Raw genomic sequence first — 17,501 nt, forward strand, 5'->3', positions numbered from 1 at the left:
CCATCTCGGTCCCAAGCGTGTGTCTTTTTCTCTCCACTCCCTTAGCCCCAATAAATGTGTCGTTGTTGTTGTTGTTGTTGTTGTTCGGCCCCCAACTTCTGCAAACTTCTGGGGGTACTCAGGGAACTACCTGTTTACAAACGGTAAACAGCACTTTGCAAAAGTTTGGACACACCCCCCGCAAATGCAACCGCGTTTAGCGGCAGGCGGGTCTGCCTTAAAAAAGAAAGAAAGAAAGAAAGAAAGAAACTTAGGAGTGTGACTTTCTTATCAAAGTGCGGGAAATGTCATTTTCTTTGTGCTTTGATGTCTGGTTGTCTTTCAGCCCATCCTTGCATGTCATTACCGAGCTCCCAACAGAGAAAGAGGTGCGGGAGTTTTGTTTTGATGGGAAGTAGAGAGAGAGAAAGAAAAGACTAGTAGGAGAAAATAGGGGCTCACAATTAGATGATTTCTGCCCTTCTATTACTACTGTGAATGGCGGAATCCTTGACAGAGAAAAGAACCGGCAGTTCTATTCTTAACTGGACAAGTTTGCATATACTGGTGTAAGGGAATGTTCTTCGATTCCAGCCCCCCCCCCCCAACCAGTTCTTCATTCCATAGGACATTGTCGCCTTTGAGGCAATTATATCCATTTTTTAAAATGTCGTGAGTATAAAAGTGTGGATTTTAAATCATGGGACATAGAACACTGAACCTGACTGATATACTTCGAAACGTCTGTTCTTTGTTGGAGTTCCCTTTTTATGTTTTAACTTGCGCAATAAAAAAGGTCTGGAGAGAAGTTTTGTAGCAGTTCCATCATGCCTATTGCATCGCCATTATATCAACAGTTTTTATAATCCTAAAAAAAGGGGTTGGATGAATATTGAATCAATATTGCAGAAATCCAGTTCATGACTAGAAAAGGATATTCAGGACTTTTTTAGTCTCGCTTGAATGATCAGGTTAAATGAGCCTTCCATCCAAAAGGCATTTTAAATCTCACGAATATAGGGTAAACCGTTCTGAGCCATTTTTGGAAGGGCAGTGTAGAAATCAAATAAATAAATAATAAAATAAATAAACTGCATTCACTACAAGCATACTGAAGTTTTCCATTCAACTCTATTCGTGTTTATTCCGACGTTCACTTGACTTCAGTCGAACTTTCCCTCTGCTTTTGTGTTCATGAATTGCCGCCTAAAGGTATCCTTCTGTGCACGCTTACCTAGGAATAAATCTCATTGCAATCAATGGGATTTACTTCTGCGCAAGGATCCTGTTCCCCAACTGAAATCTATTAGGGAGCAACTCCCCCATTCCATTGGATGGGACTTACTTCCGAGTAAGCAGGAGTAGGCTAGGGTTGTATGTGGACTCAGCTTGTCAGTCCCGGAAATAACCAGAATTACTCCACAGAAATCAGAGCCACTGAAATCTATCGCATCGTTCATAAATGATCTAGAAGTTGGAGTAAGGTACGAAGTGGCCAGGTAAATGTATATTTAGAATCGGGGGGGTGTGAGCCTTTTGTGCCTTTGTGCTTTGTGTTTCTGGCGGTCTTTGGCTGCCCTTACGGGTCCCAAAAGGAAATGGTCCCGTTTGTTGAGAATGGGGAGGAGAACGAACTAAAGGGGTCCAAGCAAGGAAGGGGGTCAAATGGCACAGTCATCGCTTCAACCCCAAAGAAAACGAGTTGGCAGCAAGGACAGACGGACTGCTTGGGGTGCTCTGCAACAATTTTCTAAACTGGCGAAGGAAGGAAGGAAAGGATGGCCGTGAGTTTCCTGGTTAGGGGAGCAACGCTAAGGCACATCTCAGGAGAGGGTTGCCATAGCGGCGGGGACGCCTCCGCCTGTGGATGCTTCTCATCGCAGCAACCAAGGTATTCGGCGGCACAAGAGAGAGGGGCGCGCGGTGGGGCGCGCGGGGGGAGTCGGGGAATCTCTTCTCCTGGACGATCTATAGTCGCTTGGCCAGGAAAGGCCGAACGCGCCTTCTTGGCCTTCGTTGATCCGCGTCGCCTTGCCTCGTTTGCAACTAAGGGCGCTCCGCCGTTGGAATGCAGAGCTGGGCTGTTCCTTTGGTGGCTGGAAATTCTTCTTCACAATCAATACATCCCCCGCAGCCCCCCCCCCCGCAAGGAGATGCTTCTCGAGCCTCCCTTCCAGGTTGCTGACCACCCCTCACAACATACACACTCCTCTAAATCTCCAACTAAGGCGAAGTACTTTCAAGAACCATCTCCTTCCATGGGAGAGAGGTCTAAGGAGGTGCGTGGAAAAACTGATATGTTTATTTGCTACACTTGTGTCCTACTCTTCTGGGATCTCCAGTCCAGGGGGCTGATCACTTCACACCAGCTTAAAGGTGATGAACTTTGGCCCCCTAGATTGTATGCTTCCTGGGGCAAAGAGATGACGTGCACGAATACCTTACTCTGAAAAGAATGGCGCGCACAGAGCGGGATGGAGTAACAGTAGTAATATCCTATTGGTAAGGAAGTAATGCCGAACTGGAAAACAGCAGGGGTGCAGGTAGAGGGAAAGCCTGAGGAGCAACTCCTAACTTTTTAACTTTTCTTTTTTTTTTTTGGCAGGGAAGAGAAAAGACACTTTGCAGGGGAGAGAAATATGGTGGGGGGGTCAGTAAAATGAGGAGTGACTTCTCAAATGCTTAGGGAGGTGGGGGGTTTTTTGGTGGGAGGGGTTGGTTTTTGTTTTGTTACTGCTATTTATACACCGCTTTTCAACAAAAGTTCCCAAAGTGGTCGATAGATCGATAGATCGATAGATAGATCCCTGTCCCCAAAGAGCTGACTATCTAAAAAGAAACATAAGATAGACACCAGCAACAGCCACTGAAGGGATGCGGTTCTGGGGATGGAAGGGGCCAGTTGCTCTCCCCCTGCTCAATAAAGAGCACTTCAGAAAGATGTCTCTTTACTCAGTTAGCAGGGGGATCTGCACCCCTGGAAAACAGAGTGTTCTTCGGAACACAGTTTTGTTCTGGTTCAGTTCAAGGGTTTCTATTTCTCAAATGTGAGGTGCTGACGTTCGGTTCTACCTGTTATGCTCTCTGCCTTGGCAGCAACAGAAGAATAGTACTCCGCATTTTCTCAGAGCAGAGGTATTATTTTCATGTCCAAGGTCTAAGCCCCGGCAAAAAAAAAAAAAAAAAAAAGTTCCAGCGACTGAGCAAGAGCTCAGATTCAATAATTAGCCTTTCTCAGTCACCCCAGGTCCTGCACTGGCGCTTTTTATAGCAGCCTAGAGGTGGGGAAATTTAGCAAAGGAAGCCTTTCGGAGCAGAGAGATGAAATGGTGGGGAAGAACTTCAGTTGCTAAAGTTTTCGGTGTCCGGCTGCTTTTAAAGACACAGGAGCAGATTCAGTCCAACAAAAACAAACGCTGAAAGGGAGCTTCGTTTCTGCCTGGACCAACTGGGCAGGCCTGTTATCTGTCTATCTATCTATCTATCTATCTATCTATCCATCCATCCATCCATCTATTTATTTATTTACTTGTTAGTCTGTTTGTTTCCCTGAATCCTTCTAAAAACTCGGCAAGGCGGAAAGGACGAGGGATAAGGATCGGAAGCACAAAATTGCCCATTTGGCAGATTAAATCTCTTTAGAAGCGCTCCCGCCCTGGCCTTGCAGAAGGCCTCCTGCCTGCCTCCTGAGCTCACGCACTGAGCCCTGCCTGCCTATCACCGTGGCAGAGGGCCTTTCCCAGTTGAGATCAGGCTGGCTGAGCTTCTGTGAGATGAGACTGGAGGTGATTTTCTCCCCTCAGCCCTCCATCAAAAGACCCAAAGCGAAGGACGTGGATAGACACTCATTTAATGACAAGTAATTGACAAATCCGAGAGGCCGCATTACTAGTGGGCTAGGAGAGTATTAATTATTGAAAAACCATTAGCCTCTCTGTGTGTCCTGCAGCGATCCCATCTTGTTCGGGAAATATAAGCTGTCACGTCAGTTTAGATGGAAGGGAAATCTGATGAAGAACTTCTCTCCCCCTCAGCCCCCACTGCCGCCGCAACAGCCCCCATCCTGGGGGAGTGGAGAGCTCTTACCGTCAGCCGACTACAAGCCAGACCTCAGTCTTAAACCGTGAAGAAGAGGAGAACCCTCGCCCCCCTTTCCATAGCAATTCCTGGGAATCTGTGGCTCCTACCTACAGTCGTGCTCCTCACGTGGTTTGTTTACCAAAAGGCAAACGGTTCTTTATTTTAACGAAGCTCAAAGGGGAAACGTGCAGGTCAAAATCAGCAAGCCATGAAATCAAGAACACCAGGCGACTGAAGGAAGCTTGCTGTGGCCTGTTACTCTCTCTCCACTCTTTCCTAACACGGCCCACCCCCAGCCCAAACTGAGATTTTGTTTTGTTTTGTTTTGTTTCTGGCCATTCTAAAAGATAATGAAAGGCATGGATCTTAGTTATACTTTGGGTGAACCTTTTTGTTTTAGCCTCTGTTCTCCAGTCTGCAAAATGAGAAATCTTTCGTAATCTACCACATAAGCATAGTCAGAATAAAATAAGTTACTTCTACCGATGGTGCTATCCTGCCAATATTAACCATGTTTAAATCCCCTGGACTCCAGCCGCTTTCACGGAATGTGCTTAATTTTGGTTTGATCTTGCCCTGTGTGTGTGTGTGTGTGTTTCCCCTACCCTCAGAACATCAACATACATTAGTTAATGATGGTGTGAGTGACCTTGCTCACTTTGAGTCACAGCGATAAAGCTTTTATTGATAGATAGATAGATAAATAAATAGGAATTGGTAAAAACTTTGTTCCCTGGAAATATTACAACTGTTATTACAGAATTAACCAGAGATCCGCTAGGCGCTGCAGGAAATTTAGAAGTGACGCCAACGCTGTTCAGAAGTCTGACACTCTGCCTTCCAAACTCTTACCATAAAGAGACCGATCCACCGGGAAGTTGTGCCCAGCTGAAACGGTTCCCGACTGGAATGAATGAAAACCCGCAAGACCACAGCTGCGTACTTGAGGGTCCCCCGTTGATTCGGTTTGGGACATGAGGAGGAAAGCTTCCCGATGGGTTGTGCCCCAGATATTTTGTTTTGTTTTTGTCCCCCCACCCCCACCCCACCCTTTTGAGAGTTAGGTTTCTTTGGCCAAATAGCTGTCAAACCAAGCCCGTCGCATTTTAGTCGATTCATTCTTTAGAATTTCGATGTAAACGGGTTAAAGGAATGTTAACCTTCCCCGGCTTTTCCATGCACCGCAATTCTAGATACCCAGTGTCTCCCTTATTTCAAAGCTTAGAAGAGAGAGCGAGAGAGAACCACGAAGCGTCAAGGTAGAAACCCTTGTTGGTGGGATGGGGAGGGGGCTAGTTGGCACTTCTCGAAAGGAACAAAGAAGGCAGCTGTTAAAAAAACAAACAAAAAAAAATGCCAACTCTCCAGCTGCTAGGAACCTCAACTCGGTTTATAATGGCGATGGGATGGGGCTGTTATTGGAATAAAGCTTGCTCCTATACAACGAAGGTTGCTTCTCAAGAACTGCAGTTTTGAATCCGATCAAAAAGATCCATGTAAATCATTATCTACCATCTTGTTTCCAACCGGGGCCAGGCAGATGCCCTCGACAAGCCCACTGAGTTCCGTGGCAGCACTGACATCCAAGCAAACCTCCTCAGGGTGCAGGTAACCTGGCTAGATTCATTCATATATATATATATTTTCCCAGGTGAATGGAAAAATAGGGACGTGTTGGCAGGTGTGTGTGTGTGTGTGTGTGTGTGCTGGGTACACACACACGTTGGCTGGCTGGCAACTCCAGCCAGCAAACCAAACCGGGAGGCGAAGGGCGATGGGCTGAAAAACCCAGGTCGTCAGGAGCAGTGGCGGAGCAGCCACCAGCCCACATTCCGCTGCTTTAGGGTGGGGATTCTCACAGCCACAGGGAACCCGACTCCCAGGCTCAATCTCTGTCTGCCTCAACTCGATTCACAGCATGCCACTGACCGAACATGAAAACCATTCTCTCCCCGCGGGAGGACTCTTTCCCTGTTTCCCTGGGCCCGATCCTGATTGCGGAGTGGCAGGTAGGAATCAGGCAAGGTCCGCCCCTCGCCACCCGCCCGCCGCCCAGCAATGCCATAAAAATAACAACTTCCACAGCCTCACCCCCTACCTGATGCCCTGGAGCTGCAGATCGCAGAGGCGATGACAAGGCAGACGCCCCACCGACTGCAACTCCTCGGAAAGGCATCGCCGCATTTATTGGAGCGACTGTTGACTTTAGCACAAAGCAAAGATTTCACTGCCCGCTAGTTTAAAAATGAATATTTTACCGAGATATCGATCAGCGTTATAAAATTCAGTTAAGCACAATGGCTCAAAAGGAACAGAGGAAACACACACACGCACAGACACACACGCAGAGGCAAGGAACAGCAGTTCTAATATCTGTGCAAATTTACTGAAGTATGACGTGCTGCGTAAAGTTTGCCCTCCTGGAATTTGGAGTTAGATTTTTTTATTATTATTATTTGTTTACTGATTTTGTTTATTCACAGATCACGGTGACTTAAACCACCAGCGGGTTAAAAAAACAACACACACACACACACACCACGGGAACGGGGGGAGTAGAGAGTGTGGTCCATTTCTAAGCCACCCCCCTCCTCAGAGCGAGCCCCCATCCGAGGTGTCAAGAAGATGTGAGCAAGGAAAGGCAGAGAAAAGGAAGAAAGGCTCTCGGTTCTATAGCAGGCAAGCAAGTGACATCTCCCCCCGCCACCCCCCGCCCCGCCGCACTCCTTTTTTGCAATGTCTTTGGGCAGAAGTATATCTTATCGCTCGGGATCAGCGGAGTGGGAGACAGCTAAGTAGTTTAAAACGACCGTGGCACAATGGGGGCAGGCGCGGTGGGACCGGCCAGGTTAGAGCATCACATTCGCGGCCCATTGTCCCCGCAATCACTCCCATTCCAGGCCTCCATTCATCTTCGCGACGGGAGCCTTTTATGTGATAATGAACACACATTTTCCGCTTTGCTTCACAACGTGTGTGTCCTTGCGGGACAGAGGCCGGCCGAGCTTCGCTTGGGGAGCCGGGCTGGGTTCCTCCCCACCACCCGCTCTGCTTTTTAAGAGGTGCCTCCTTTCTCCGGGAGTCTTTCGGAGAGACAATGTGTGGGAGTTTTAAAGGAGGCTTCTCGGGTTTATGTCCCCCTTTGAACATACCAATCTGTTAATCTATGCACGCGTGCGGGAAAACCACGGTAACCAACCTGTTGTCCGGAAGGAGAGGAGACCACATTTTATTTTTATTTTTTTAAAAAATATATCCACTGATTTGGGCTCTGCAATCTGAATTAAGAACAGCAAGGAGTGGGGGGAGGGTTGGCTCCACAGGGAGACTGGCTGGCCTCCTCTCGCATCGAGGCAGGGGGTTGACAATAACACCTTGTTCCTTATTGGGTTTCTATCCCTCTGGCTGCTATTGATTCGATTCGATTTGGAGGAAGCTGGAGCGGTGGTCGTATAATCCCTAACTGTATATGACCGATGTTTTGATATCATTTATGCAGGTGGTATGGTAAATATCAGAAACTCGTGCATGTTGGCATTTACCGGTAAGTCTTAAGATTTAAAGAGGCTCATTTATCAGTAATGATCACATCCCATGGAGTGCCTTCAGATAATATCCAAATGTTATCCTCATTTCTGGCCTACACTGATAAAAGATATTGGCCATGCTCCGAGTGTGAAAATAAAAGCAGATGGCTTTCTCCTCCTATTCATCTCTAGGCCTCCTACAGTCTTAAAACACCGAAGAATTGTTAAGATTTCTCAGGCTTCTGACATTTGCCTTTAAAACACACACATCCATTCAATATCTGTAGGAGTTAAGCAAGCAACTACTTATGCAGAAATACAAATCTATATTTGGGAGAAAGCACATACTCTATGAAATGTTATTCTATAAACACATGGTTCGATCCAGTCATTCAGTTCCGGCCTGGCCCATTCATATGGATGGTGTTTATGTAGGTAGATGAAGTATAATTTTATAAGCTTTTTATTTTTTAAAAAATCCGCATGCAGTTATATTTCTATGCATATTTTAATATTGTGTCTAGGAGTTTGTTTTGAATGTTTTTCACGTGTAATCGATGTACTCGAATTTAAACAGCGATCCCAAGACTTACTATTTAGCCACTGGATTTGAAATTCGGTGAAACAGCCAGAAGTAAGGCTGGCGTCTTCAGAACACCTATTTGGAAGTAAGGTCAATTAAAATTAGTGGGACTTACACTCAGATCCCCCGCGCCCAGTTTAGAGAGCCAAGACACGATCGTACCGTAAAACACCCAAGACAGATTCACATATGCATGTAAGTCGCTTGGGTTACTAATCGCTGGAAACCCTGCAGTTGAAGGCTAACCTAACGCCGTAGAAAGCTCTGCTTAGGGTGATGCGTGACTTGAGGATCCGGCGTTGCTCCTATTAAATGTCATGATACCTTTCAGGAAAAATGTAGGTTCAGTCTTTTGGACACTGGCCCTAGTCCCGAGGCCTTTTGGCACCGTGGAAATTGATTGCCACGTGGAGTAGACTGCTATGGGCCAGTTCACTCACACCCCTGGAGATCAAGTTTGTTTTGACTTGCATATAGGAAGGTCATCACAAATCAAAACATTGCGAACCTCACTTGTAAAAACTGAGTAGTGTACGCCAGGGGTTTCCAACCTAGGGTATCCAGATAGTGTTGGACTATAACTCCCATCATCCCCAGACACAATGACCGTCATGCTGGGGATGATGGGAGTTGTAGTCCATTGTCATCTGGAGACCCAAGATTGGGAGCCCCTGGTGAACAGATTCAGCTTCAAGTCAACGCGTGTTGTACGCATCTATGAATCAGTCCTTCAAAAGAGCACAGCCCTCTGCCAATACTTTAGATCGCTTTAGAAAACGCTAGCGTTTGGTAGGGGTAAAGGCCAGAATTCCCCCTCAGCCATCCTCCACCCCCAGGAGCTGTGCAGGTATGTGTAATTAGTAGCCGTCTCTGAAATATATTTTGCGTAGATTTAAAACCAATAAACATCCTCTAGATTCATTTCTGAGTGAACATCTGGCTGGAGCATTCTAAACTTCCTTCCTATTCTAAGCGTCATTACTTGAAAGCGATTCATTTGAAATTCAAGAACTGCGTGTTATAGTTCCGGTTTTCAGTTAAACCTGCACGCTTACTAACAAATAGGTCCAGTAAAATTCAGGCGCCCATCAAGAGGTAGCCCTGTTCACACTTAAAGTGTGCCGCCAAGTCGATTTCCACTCCTGGCTCCCACAGAGCCCTGTGGTTGTCTTTGGTAGAATACAGGAGGGGTTTACCATTGCCTCCTCCTGCGCAGTGTGAGAGGATGCCTTTCAGCGTCTTCCTATATCGCTGCTGCCCGATAGACTACCAGGGGGGACTCCAACCGACAACCTTTTGCTTGTTAGTCAAGTATTTCCCCGGTGCCCATTAAGGTGATTTGTGGTTAAATCCTACACTCAGTGCAGAGGATAGAGTTGCCTGGAGGGGTGGTCAAGTGTAGCGGATTGTATTGAATCAGTACGGTGTGTCTCATGACACGTGGATGATCAGGCTCTTCCCACGGCTTTCGCAGAACCTTAGTTCAAAAAAGGTCTGTGAACTCAGAGCAGGGGTCAATAAAAGAATCTTTGGTCCCGTTTACCGGTTTCTCTCTCTCTGTGTGTGTGTGTGTGTGTGTGTGTGTGTGAAGGACTCCCTGGCTGAACTTTGTAGCTGAGATGATATGGAAGGTTTCGCTGTGGTATTAGATCTAGGACCATTCTCATGCAGGTCATCATCACATGATGAACATAGTATCAGTGGAACTTACTCTCAGGTAAGCGTTCATAGGTTTGCAGCCTGAACTGCAATGGAGCCGGACATCAAGCCACTATTCTCTCAACCTCAGCTCTCTGTTTGTAATATGGAGATGATACTGACCTATCTTACAAGACTGATGTATATATAGATTGCAACCATCTAGTGTAGGTGAAGCCTAACGAGTTATACCAATGCCAAGAGTTAGGATTATCATCACTAGTGCACTCGCGCAGTCTGCATTCCACAATCAGGAATCCATTGTACCTTCTGTTGCTCTCTTTCTGGAACTCCGGACAACTTTCTCTCTTTGAGACAGGTTGGGTGGGTCCTCTGGTGTGGATTCCATATTTGGAAGCACGATGATGCGTTGATTTCCATGAGATTGACTCTTCTGTTTTAGGCATAGCTCCTGGGAAGTATGCCCGACCTGTTTCAACAGGACTCACTTCCCACTAAGTGTGAATTGGCTAGTACAGCCTTGCTTCCGCCGAATTAAACTTGGCATATGCAGACTCAAGCCTTCTGCACTATGCAGACAAGTTGAGCACTCCAAACGTACTTCCTAGGGAGCAAGTCCTATAAAAGTGGAATTTACTTCTGCCTAAAAATGCTGCTGCCCTATACGTGAATCCTACCCCCACCCACAATTCGGTACTAGAGATGCATTGAGATAATCTGTACATACCCTGAAGAGAGTCCCATGGAGTTTGATGAGGCTTACTCCCAAGTAAGGATGCATAGGGTTGCTGTCTATCATTGTACTCATGTATTACTCATTTTTATTTTATTATTATTATTATTATTATTATTACATTTTTCTATCCCGCTCTTCAAGGAGCCCAGAGCGTGTATTACATACTTTGATTTCTCCTCACAACAACCCTGTGAAGTAGGTTAGGCTGAGAGAGAAGTGACTGGCCCAGAGTCACCCAGCAAGTATCATGGCTGAATGGGGATTTGAAATCGGCTCTCCCCGTCCTAGTCCAGCACTCTAACCACTACACCATGCTGGCTCTTATGTAAATGTATCATTTACTTCTGAGTAAATATGCTTACGATTGCACTATCAAACCAATCATTGAAGTCAATGGGGTTTGGAATTCTCACACTATTGAGAATTCAGTATTCCCTTGGGAGTGTATCCTCTTATTCTATATGAGATTATTCTCTTTTCCACAAGTCGATTTATGATCGGCAAGTAAAATGAATCTGGCGGCCTTCGAAGAACTAATTTGCAAGCCTCCGCCAAAAAGTAAGGTCGGTTCAGGACGCCTGCCGAGGCAACAGCAGATTCGGTTTGAGTTTCCCTTGGACTCTTCACATTCCTCCCCCGCCCCCGCCCCATCCTCTCTGCCCAGCTTCTGCCCTTGAAAGACCTCTCCCCCCGTCCCCCACCCACCAGCTGATTGCTGCCTGATGAACGAGAACGGGTCGGATTCACCTCAAAGTTCTCCCAGTTCTCAGTCCTTGTGAGAGCCCCCGAAGAGCGAAGAGGGGAAGAAATGGATCTAAAGAAGGCGCAGGGAAGACACAGGCAGGCCACACCCCTCTTTTCAATACTGCAGTGTGGGACTGAAGTGGGGCAGAAGTGGGCCCCGGAGACCCCCACAGACGTAGTATCCGGCATCCTTGCTGATTATGCTTCAGTCAGTTAAATCCAAATTTTTCAAACCCTTCTTTGGAAGATCACAATTCGAATTAAGCAAACCAATAAAAACAACTTGTTACAACACAATTGAGGGTGTACGTCTGCTTGTGGGCGAGTGGAAGGGAGGAAGGTTTTCATGTTACGTCTCTCTGCATGGGTTTATTGATACCGAAACATTTAAAACTAATATTCTGCATTTAAATCCTGCTTTGGAGTGTCCAAAGGCACATCTTGTGCTTTAGTAATGGGACAGGGCAGCATGTGTTTATATATACAACAAACAACAACAATGTTCCAGTTCAAAACTTACCTCTGCAGTGAAGTCTCTATCTCCGCCTCCACCTTCGCCATAGGAGATAATACTCGCCCAACTTGGGGGAGTTCTAAGTTGAAGCGTTATAAAGACTTGAAATGCTGTGTGTGAAGGGCACGATTAGGCCAACGATAAACCACTTTTAAACCTTGGAATGGAAGATGTTTAAGTAAGCGCTAAACTCCGCCATGGACTTCAACGGAACTTTAAGGTCCACAACTTTGCCCGGGTTGTGTCCCGCGTCTTCATTTAAACGACTGCATATAGAGAAGCAATGAATCATTCAGATTTCTGCACATCTGATAATCATCAAGACTGCCATCCGAGTTATTCATGAAAGCCAATGGGGATCTACCTATCCATAACTAATGGCAGGATATTGCATCCTAAGGCTGAATTACCAACATGTATAGCCAAAGGGGCTTTCTGTTAAGTCGAGAGGATTGTAGCATAAAGTCATAAGCAACACATACTACACACAGAACACGCGTCACAGAAAAACATGTAAATATGGGACTGTGTAAGCCTAACAGCCCAATCTTATGCAGGCCTACTGAGATTTGTCCCCAACCTGAGTCCAATGGGACTTCCTCCCAAGTCCATCCGCGTAAGTTGCTATCCTATACACGGTGTTATTTGAGTGTAAAATGAAGTGGAACTTAATTCTGAGTAAACATGCATAGGACAGAAGAAGGCCCATTGAACCCAGTGGGACTGCTTCGGAGTAAATACACACCAATTAAGATCTGGCTGTATGTTATTCTATGTTATTGGCTATTTGGGTGCCAAGAAGCAGAGATTATGAAGAATATGCTCTATACATGGATCGTACAGGGAAATCGCGGGGAAAAGAGTCGCTTTCTCTCTATTAAAATCTGTATGTCCCATAGCAGGCAGAGTAAGCCCATTAGCCGTAATGAATATCCGGAACTGCAATTCGCTCTTGGTCTTTTCCAAACTCCTTTGCATAATGAATTTCACCGGGGGGGAAACATGCAATACTTGAATAATCTTTTTTTAAAGTAAATTGAAAAAAAAATCTCCAATCGCACTTTAATATCGGTTTGTGAGAATTTGGCTTGTCGTTACCAGAATACACATTTATAAGCCATAAATAAAGCGTACAGAAACGATAAATTAATCCGATCCGAAGCGTTTACTCTCCCAGTAACAGTCACCAAACCTTCGTGTCCTGTGTCAAAGTACAACCTAAAGTCCTTTTTTTTTTCATTTTTCATTTTTGTTTCTGACTTCACAATGCTACAGTCTTTTGATCTTCAGTTTAAAAATCTAACACTTATATTTTGTGTCACTTTCACACCCCCAAATAGATATATGTATAACTCCCTGCGACAAACGAAGAAACAGACAAGGCATGGCCTAAAAAGAAACCTCCGGTTGAAATAAAATGAATTCGGTGCCTGAAGAAAACTGAATTAATGTCAAGAGCCTCCTGCAACTGAAGGCTTTTTAGTACCCGTGGTGGTTCGAGATCAATCCGCCCCCGCCCGCACCGAGAAAAGGGTTGGAGAAAACGAGCTTACATTACACAACAGCAAACGTCGATTAAATATTAGGGAGGGTCCTTTCTAAGCAGGAGCCGGGCGTGGGTTGCAGAACCCTTTGCCAACAGCAGTGCCAGAGAGCTCCTCGTAGAAAGCTTGCTTTGCGGGATCATCCATCATCATCATCATCATTAAGAAGAAGAAACAGGCTAAAGACTCTTCAGTCGCGGATACAAAGGCGCAGGGGCTTGAGTTCGTGTGTGGGACTTTCCTGTGGGCTCCAGAATCTCTTCTTAGTCCGAGGGGCTTTGGATATGTCTTGGGGAGGGACTGGACGGAGGGCTGGTGGAAGGCTGCTATGGGCACAATGTGTCTACTTCCCGCATACTCGAGATCTTAAGCCTGTCCGTCCGTTTTCGGTTTTGCTAGGGAAAGGGGCGGGAAGGGGGGGGAGTGGGAAGAGCGTGGCAGAGCCAGGGGCTTTCTTTAGGAGGAGTTCATGATGGGCCGCGAATACACGCCTTGGTAATAGGAGGTGTCTCCGGCCAGGGGGGAGGCCTCGAGGGCGCTTTTGTTCGTCACTGAGCCCATGGCAAGGCTGCCGGGCACGGGGGAGCCGTAGCCGGTGTAGTGCATCACCTGCTCGTAGGCCTTGAGGTCCATTTTGTGGTGGGGGTGGTGCTGGTGGGGGTGGTGCTGGTGGGGGTGGTGCTGATGGGGGTGATGGGGGTGCTGCTGCTGCTGCTGCTGCTGCTCCGTGGACGACATCAGGTTGGTGATGGAGAAGGGGTGGTTGAAGGCGTAGTGGTGCTCGGCTTTGAGGTGCGCCTCGTGGGAGAGGCCCGCCGCGTGAGCGTGGTGCTGAGCCAGCAAGTGCTGCTGCTGCTGGGCCGGCGACGGGGCGGGCTCGGGGTGGCCCTTCAGGTCGACCAGGGCGCGCTTGTGTTCGTGGCAGGGCGAGGCGCGCGAGTGCGGCGGCGGCGGCGGCGACTCTGGGGCGACCCCGTTGGCCACCTCGCGCTCCTGCTGCTGCGGCGGCTGCTGCGCGGGCGCCTTCTTGCTCTGCGCCGAGGAGCCGCCCGACGAAGCGGCGGGCGAGGAGCCCGGCTGCTGTTGCTGCTGCTGCTGCTGCTTGGAGCCCGGCGGCTTGTCGCACTTGAAGCGCTTCTGGCGCCGCAGGTAGCAGCCGTTCTCGAACATGTTGCCCGAGTCGGGATGCAGCGTCCAGAAGGAGCCCTTGCCGGGCTTGTCGGGCGAGCGCGGCACCTTGAGGAAGCAGTCGTTGAAGGAGAGCGAGTGGCGGATGGAGTTCTGCCAGCGCTGCTGGTTCTGCCGGTAGAAGGGGAAGAGGTCCATGATCCACTGGTAGATCTCGCTCAGCGTCAGCATCTTGTTGGGCGACTGCTGGATGGCCATGGTGATCAGCGAGATGTACGAGTAGGGCGGCTTGGCGTGCGTGTAACTCCGCCGGTAGCTCTTGGCGTCCCGCGAGCGGCCCAGCCCCGCCGCCGCCTGCCCGTAGGCGCCGCCGCCGCCGCCGCCCACCGGGCTCAGGGCCGAATAGGCACTCAGCGCGCCCCCCATGGAGCCGGCCTGGGCGCCCAGCGGGCTGAGGCTGGGGCTCAGGTGGGCCGCCATGCCGGCCATGGCTCCCGCGCCGGGCGAGAGGCTCATGCCCGCCGGGCCCGCCGCGTAGGACATGCCCATGGCGCCGCCGGAGCCCACGGTCGTCATGTTGCCCGCCGTGCCCATGGCAGGCATGCTCATGTAGCTGCTCATGCCCAGCCCCGCGTTCATGGAGTAGCCCTGCAAAGGCGACAAGAAGGGGGGGGGAGCCCAGTGGTTAGTGCCACTTGCCCGCAGATCACCCATTTACTTTTACACCCAGTCTTTTACACCCAGTCCCTACCGCCGCCGCCCCCCCCCCGCCACTCCCTTACACCGTGGGTTTCAAAGGAACTTCCTCCCGAGAAAGGGTGCTTCTGCTCCAGACTAGGGACCTTCTTGGAAGCTTCCCATTGCAACCAATGAAACTGACTTCCGAGTAAACATGGGACACGCTCCAGCCACAGTTAGGCCCTTTGCACGGGAGAATTAAGCACTTGCTTACTGCTACGGTCCGCCTAGGCACACCTCCTTAATGGGAATAAGTCCCAGTAAAATCGGTGAAACCGACGTCCGAGTACACACGGCTAGGATCGGTGCGCAGTCTCTTCCATTACAATCAGTTATCGAAAGTGCCTGACTTTGTCTGAATCGTGCCCATGAGTGGGGTCTCGGGGACCCCAAACGAGCTAAGCGGAGATAAATCCCAATGAACCCTCTGACTTGCAAACAGCATTTGAGGATCGGAGAGGAGTGTGTTCAGTCGTTAACCCCACAGAAACGTGCCAGAGACCGCAGCATCGCTCCTGTTTCTTAACTGTATTCCTTCCAGGGGAGCAAATCGCCTTGGTTTGAATGGGAATCTCTCCAAGGAAGGAGTTTTCTATTGGGATGAAAGGTTAGGAGGATTCAGGAGAAAGCTTATAGCCCTGCTTTACTCACTGGGGTGGGTGAGGGGTTCAGGTTAAAATCCCGAATCCTTGTCAACCAAACCAACTGACTTCCCAACTCTGATAAACAGATTTATCCGGAAGCCAGCAGCCTGTCACGATCTCTATGGCACACACTTCTCGCAACTGAGGCACGCGAAACAGTTTCACCGAAGCCTTTCGGTTTCCAGTCCGAAGCGATTCCCTTGGATTTCAGTGCCAGTTACTTCCCAAGCAATGTGCGTGAACACTGTTAACCCACCAACAGCCGAATCCGTAACATGGTTCGAGAGAAAGTTTTTGTTTGTTTTCATTCCAATAATTCGGTTTGAACCCAAATCCTACTTGGGAGGAATCCACACCGACCTCCTTTCAGCCTTGGATCACAGCCAAATCATGGGGGGCCTATACCCTGAACCTAGGTAGAATGAAACACCATGGAACGCAATGGGAATGATTTTCCCGAACGTGTAAAATCGGGATGTAAAATCCGTGGAAACCCAGAGGCTTCAGGAGGGAAGCAGAGACCTGTTTTGGATCAAGGGGGGAAGCACTAGAGGGCTAAGGGCCACACAATTTCCAGGGGCAGAGGAAGGGTATGCACAACTATGGGTTGTGAGTCCGATGGGTTGTGAGTCCGGTTTTGCTCCTCACACGGGAGTCCATAAATAAAGAATTTTTGGGCTGACTTGGGCTTCTTTCTCCCCCAGCTTTGAGTCTCCTCAGTGCGAGAATTAGAGCAATAAATGTCCCCCCTCACCCCCCTGGTTTCTTATAACTCCCCCCTTAACGCCCTTCCTCTCCCCACCCCCACAACCTCTCTCTGCCAAACACAACTTTGTTAGGATAGCGCGGCTAGGCATGGCAAAAGGATTTGGAGGCTTCGCAAGTCAATATTTGATCACAAAGTTAATATTATCTCAAGGCTAACACAGTGTTGTATAAAAAGAGGGAGAGAGAGAGAGAGAGAGTCCTGTTTTTTAACAGAAGGAGGAGGCTTGGGGATTGGGTGGGGGACCCACACACAAACAGAGAGAGAGAGAGAGAGAGACGCACACACACACGCACGCAAACAGACAGACAGAAGTTGCCATTTACCTCCGGCTCGCCGTAGTAGTTGCTCCACTCCGTGTGCTCGTGTCCTTCCATTTTCACGACTCCCAGCATACTGGAAGCGGAGTGCATGGCAGTTTAAAATTTAACAGCCACAACAAGCGACGACAGAGGGAGAGAGAGCAACCAAAAAAAAAAAGGAAAAAAAAGAAGGGGAAAAAAAGGAAAACACCCCCCCTGTAGCCCTCCCTCCTCTCCTCCTCTCCCCTCCCTCCCTCCCTCCTTCCTTCCCTCCTTCCCTCTTCCCTCCCTCCTCCTTTCCCTCCCTCTGTGTGTGTGATGGGGGAGGAGGGGGGGCTGCTCTGCTTGGGGTTTGTCCCTCCTTGCTACTGCTGCTGCTACTGCTGCTTGGGTGGGTTTCGCAGTGAAGAGTCGCCCGGAGGCGAAGGCAAGGCGGAGGAGGAGGAGGGAGGCAGGCAGGGAGGAAGGAGTGGTGCAGTGACGTGGGTGCCGGAGTGATATAGCAGCCAGCGGCCAGGCGAGCCTCCAATCCCAGGTCCTAGGCAGGCTACTGGAAT

The 17,501-nt window shown here is 48.6% G+C and overlaps 1 protein-coding gene across 1 annotated transcript; it reads right to left on the reverse strand.

Annotated features, from left to right (window-relative positions):
• Positions 1–13,822: 13,822 nt before the first annotated feature.
• FOXA2 (forkhead box A2) lies at positions 13,823–17,055 on the reverse strand. The gene is made up of 2 exons (XM_053248406.1): positions 16,969–17,055; positions 13,823–15,142 (listed from the first exon to the last, which is right to left on the reverse strand). Exons 1-2 carry the CDS (start codon positions 17,053–17,055, stop codon positions 13,823–13,825), a joined length of 1,407 nt encoding a protein of 468 aa, XP_053104381.1.
• Positions 17,056–17,501: the final 446 nt, after the last annotated feature.

Source organism: Hemicordylus capensis, chromosome 4 (assembly GCF_027244095.1).
Source record: "Hemicordylus capensis ecotype Gifberg chromosome 4, rHemCap1.1.pri, whole genome shotgun sequence".
NCBI classification, from domain to species: Eukaryota; Metazoa; Chordata; class Lepidosauria; order Squamata; family Cordylidae; genus Hemicordylus; species Hemicordylus capensis.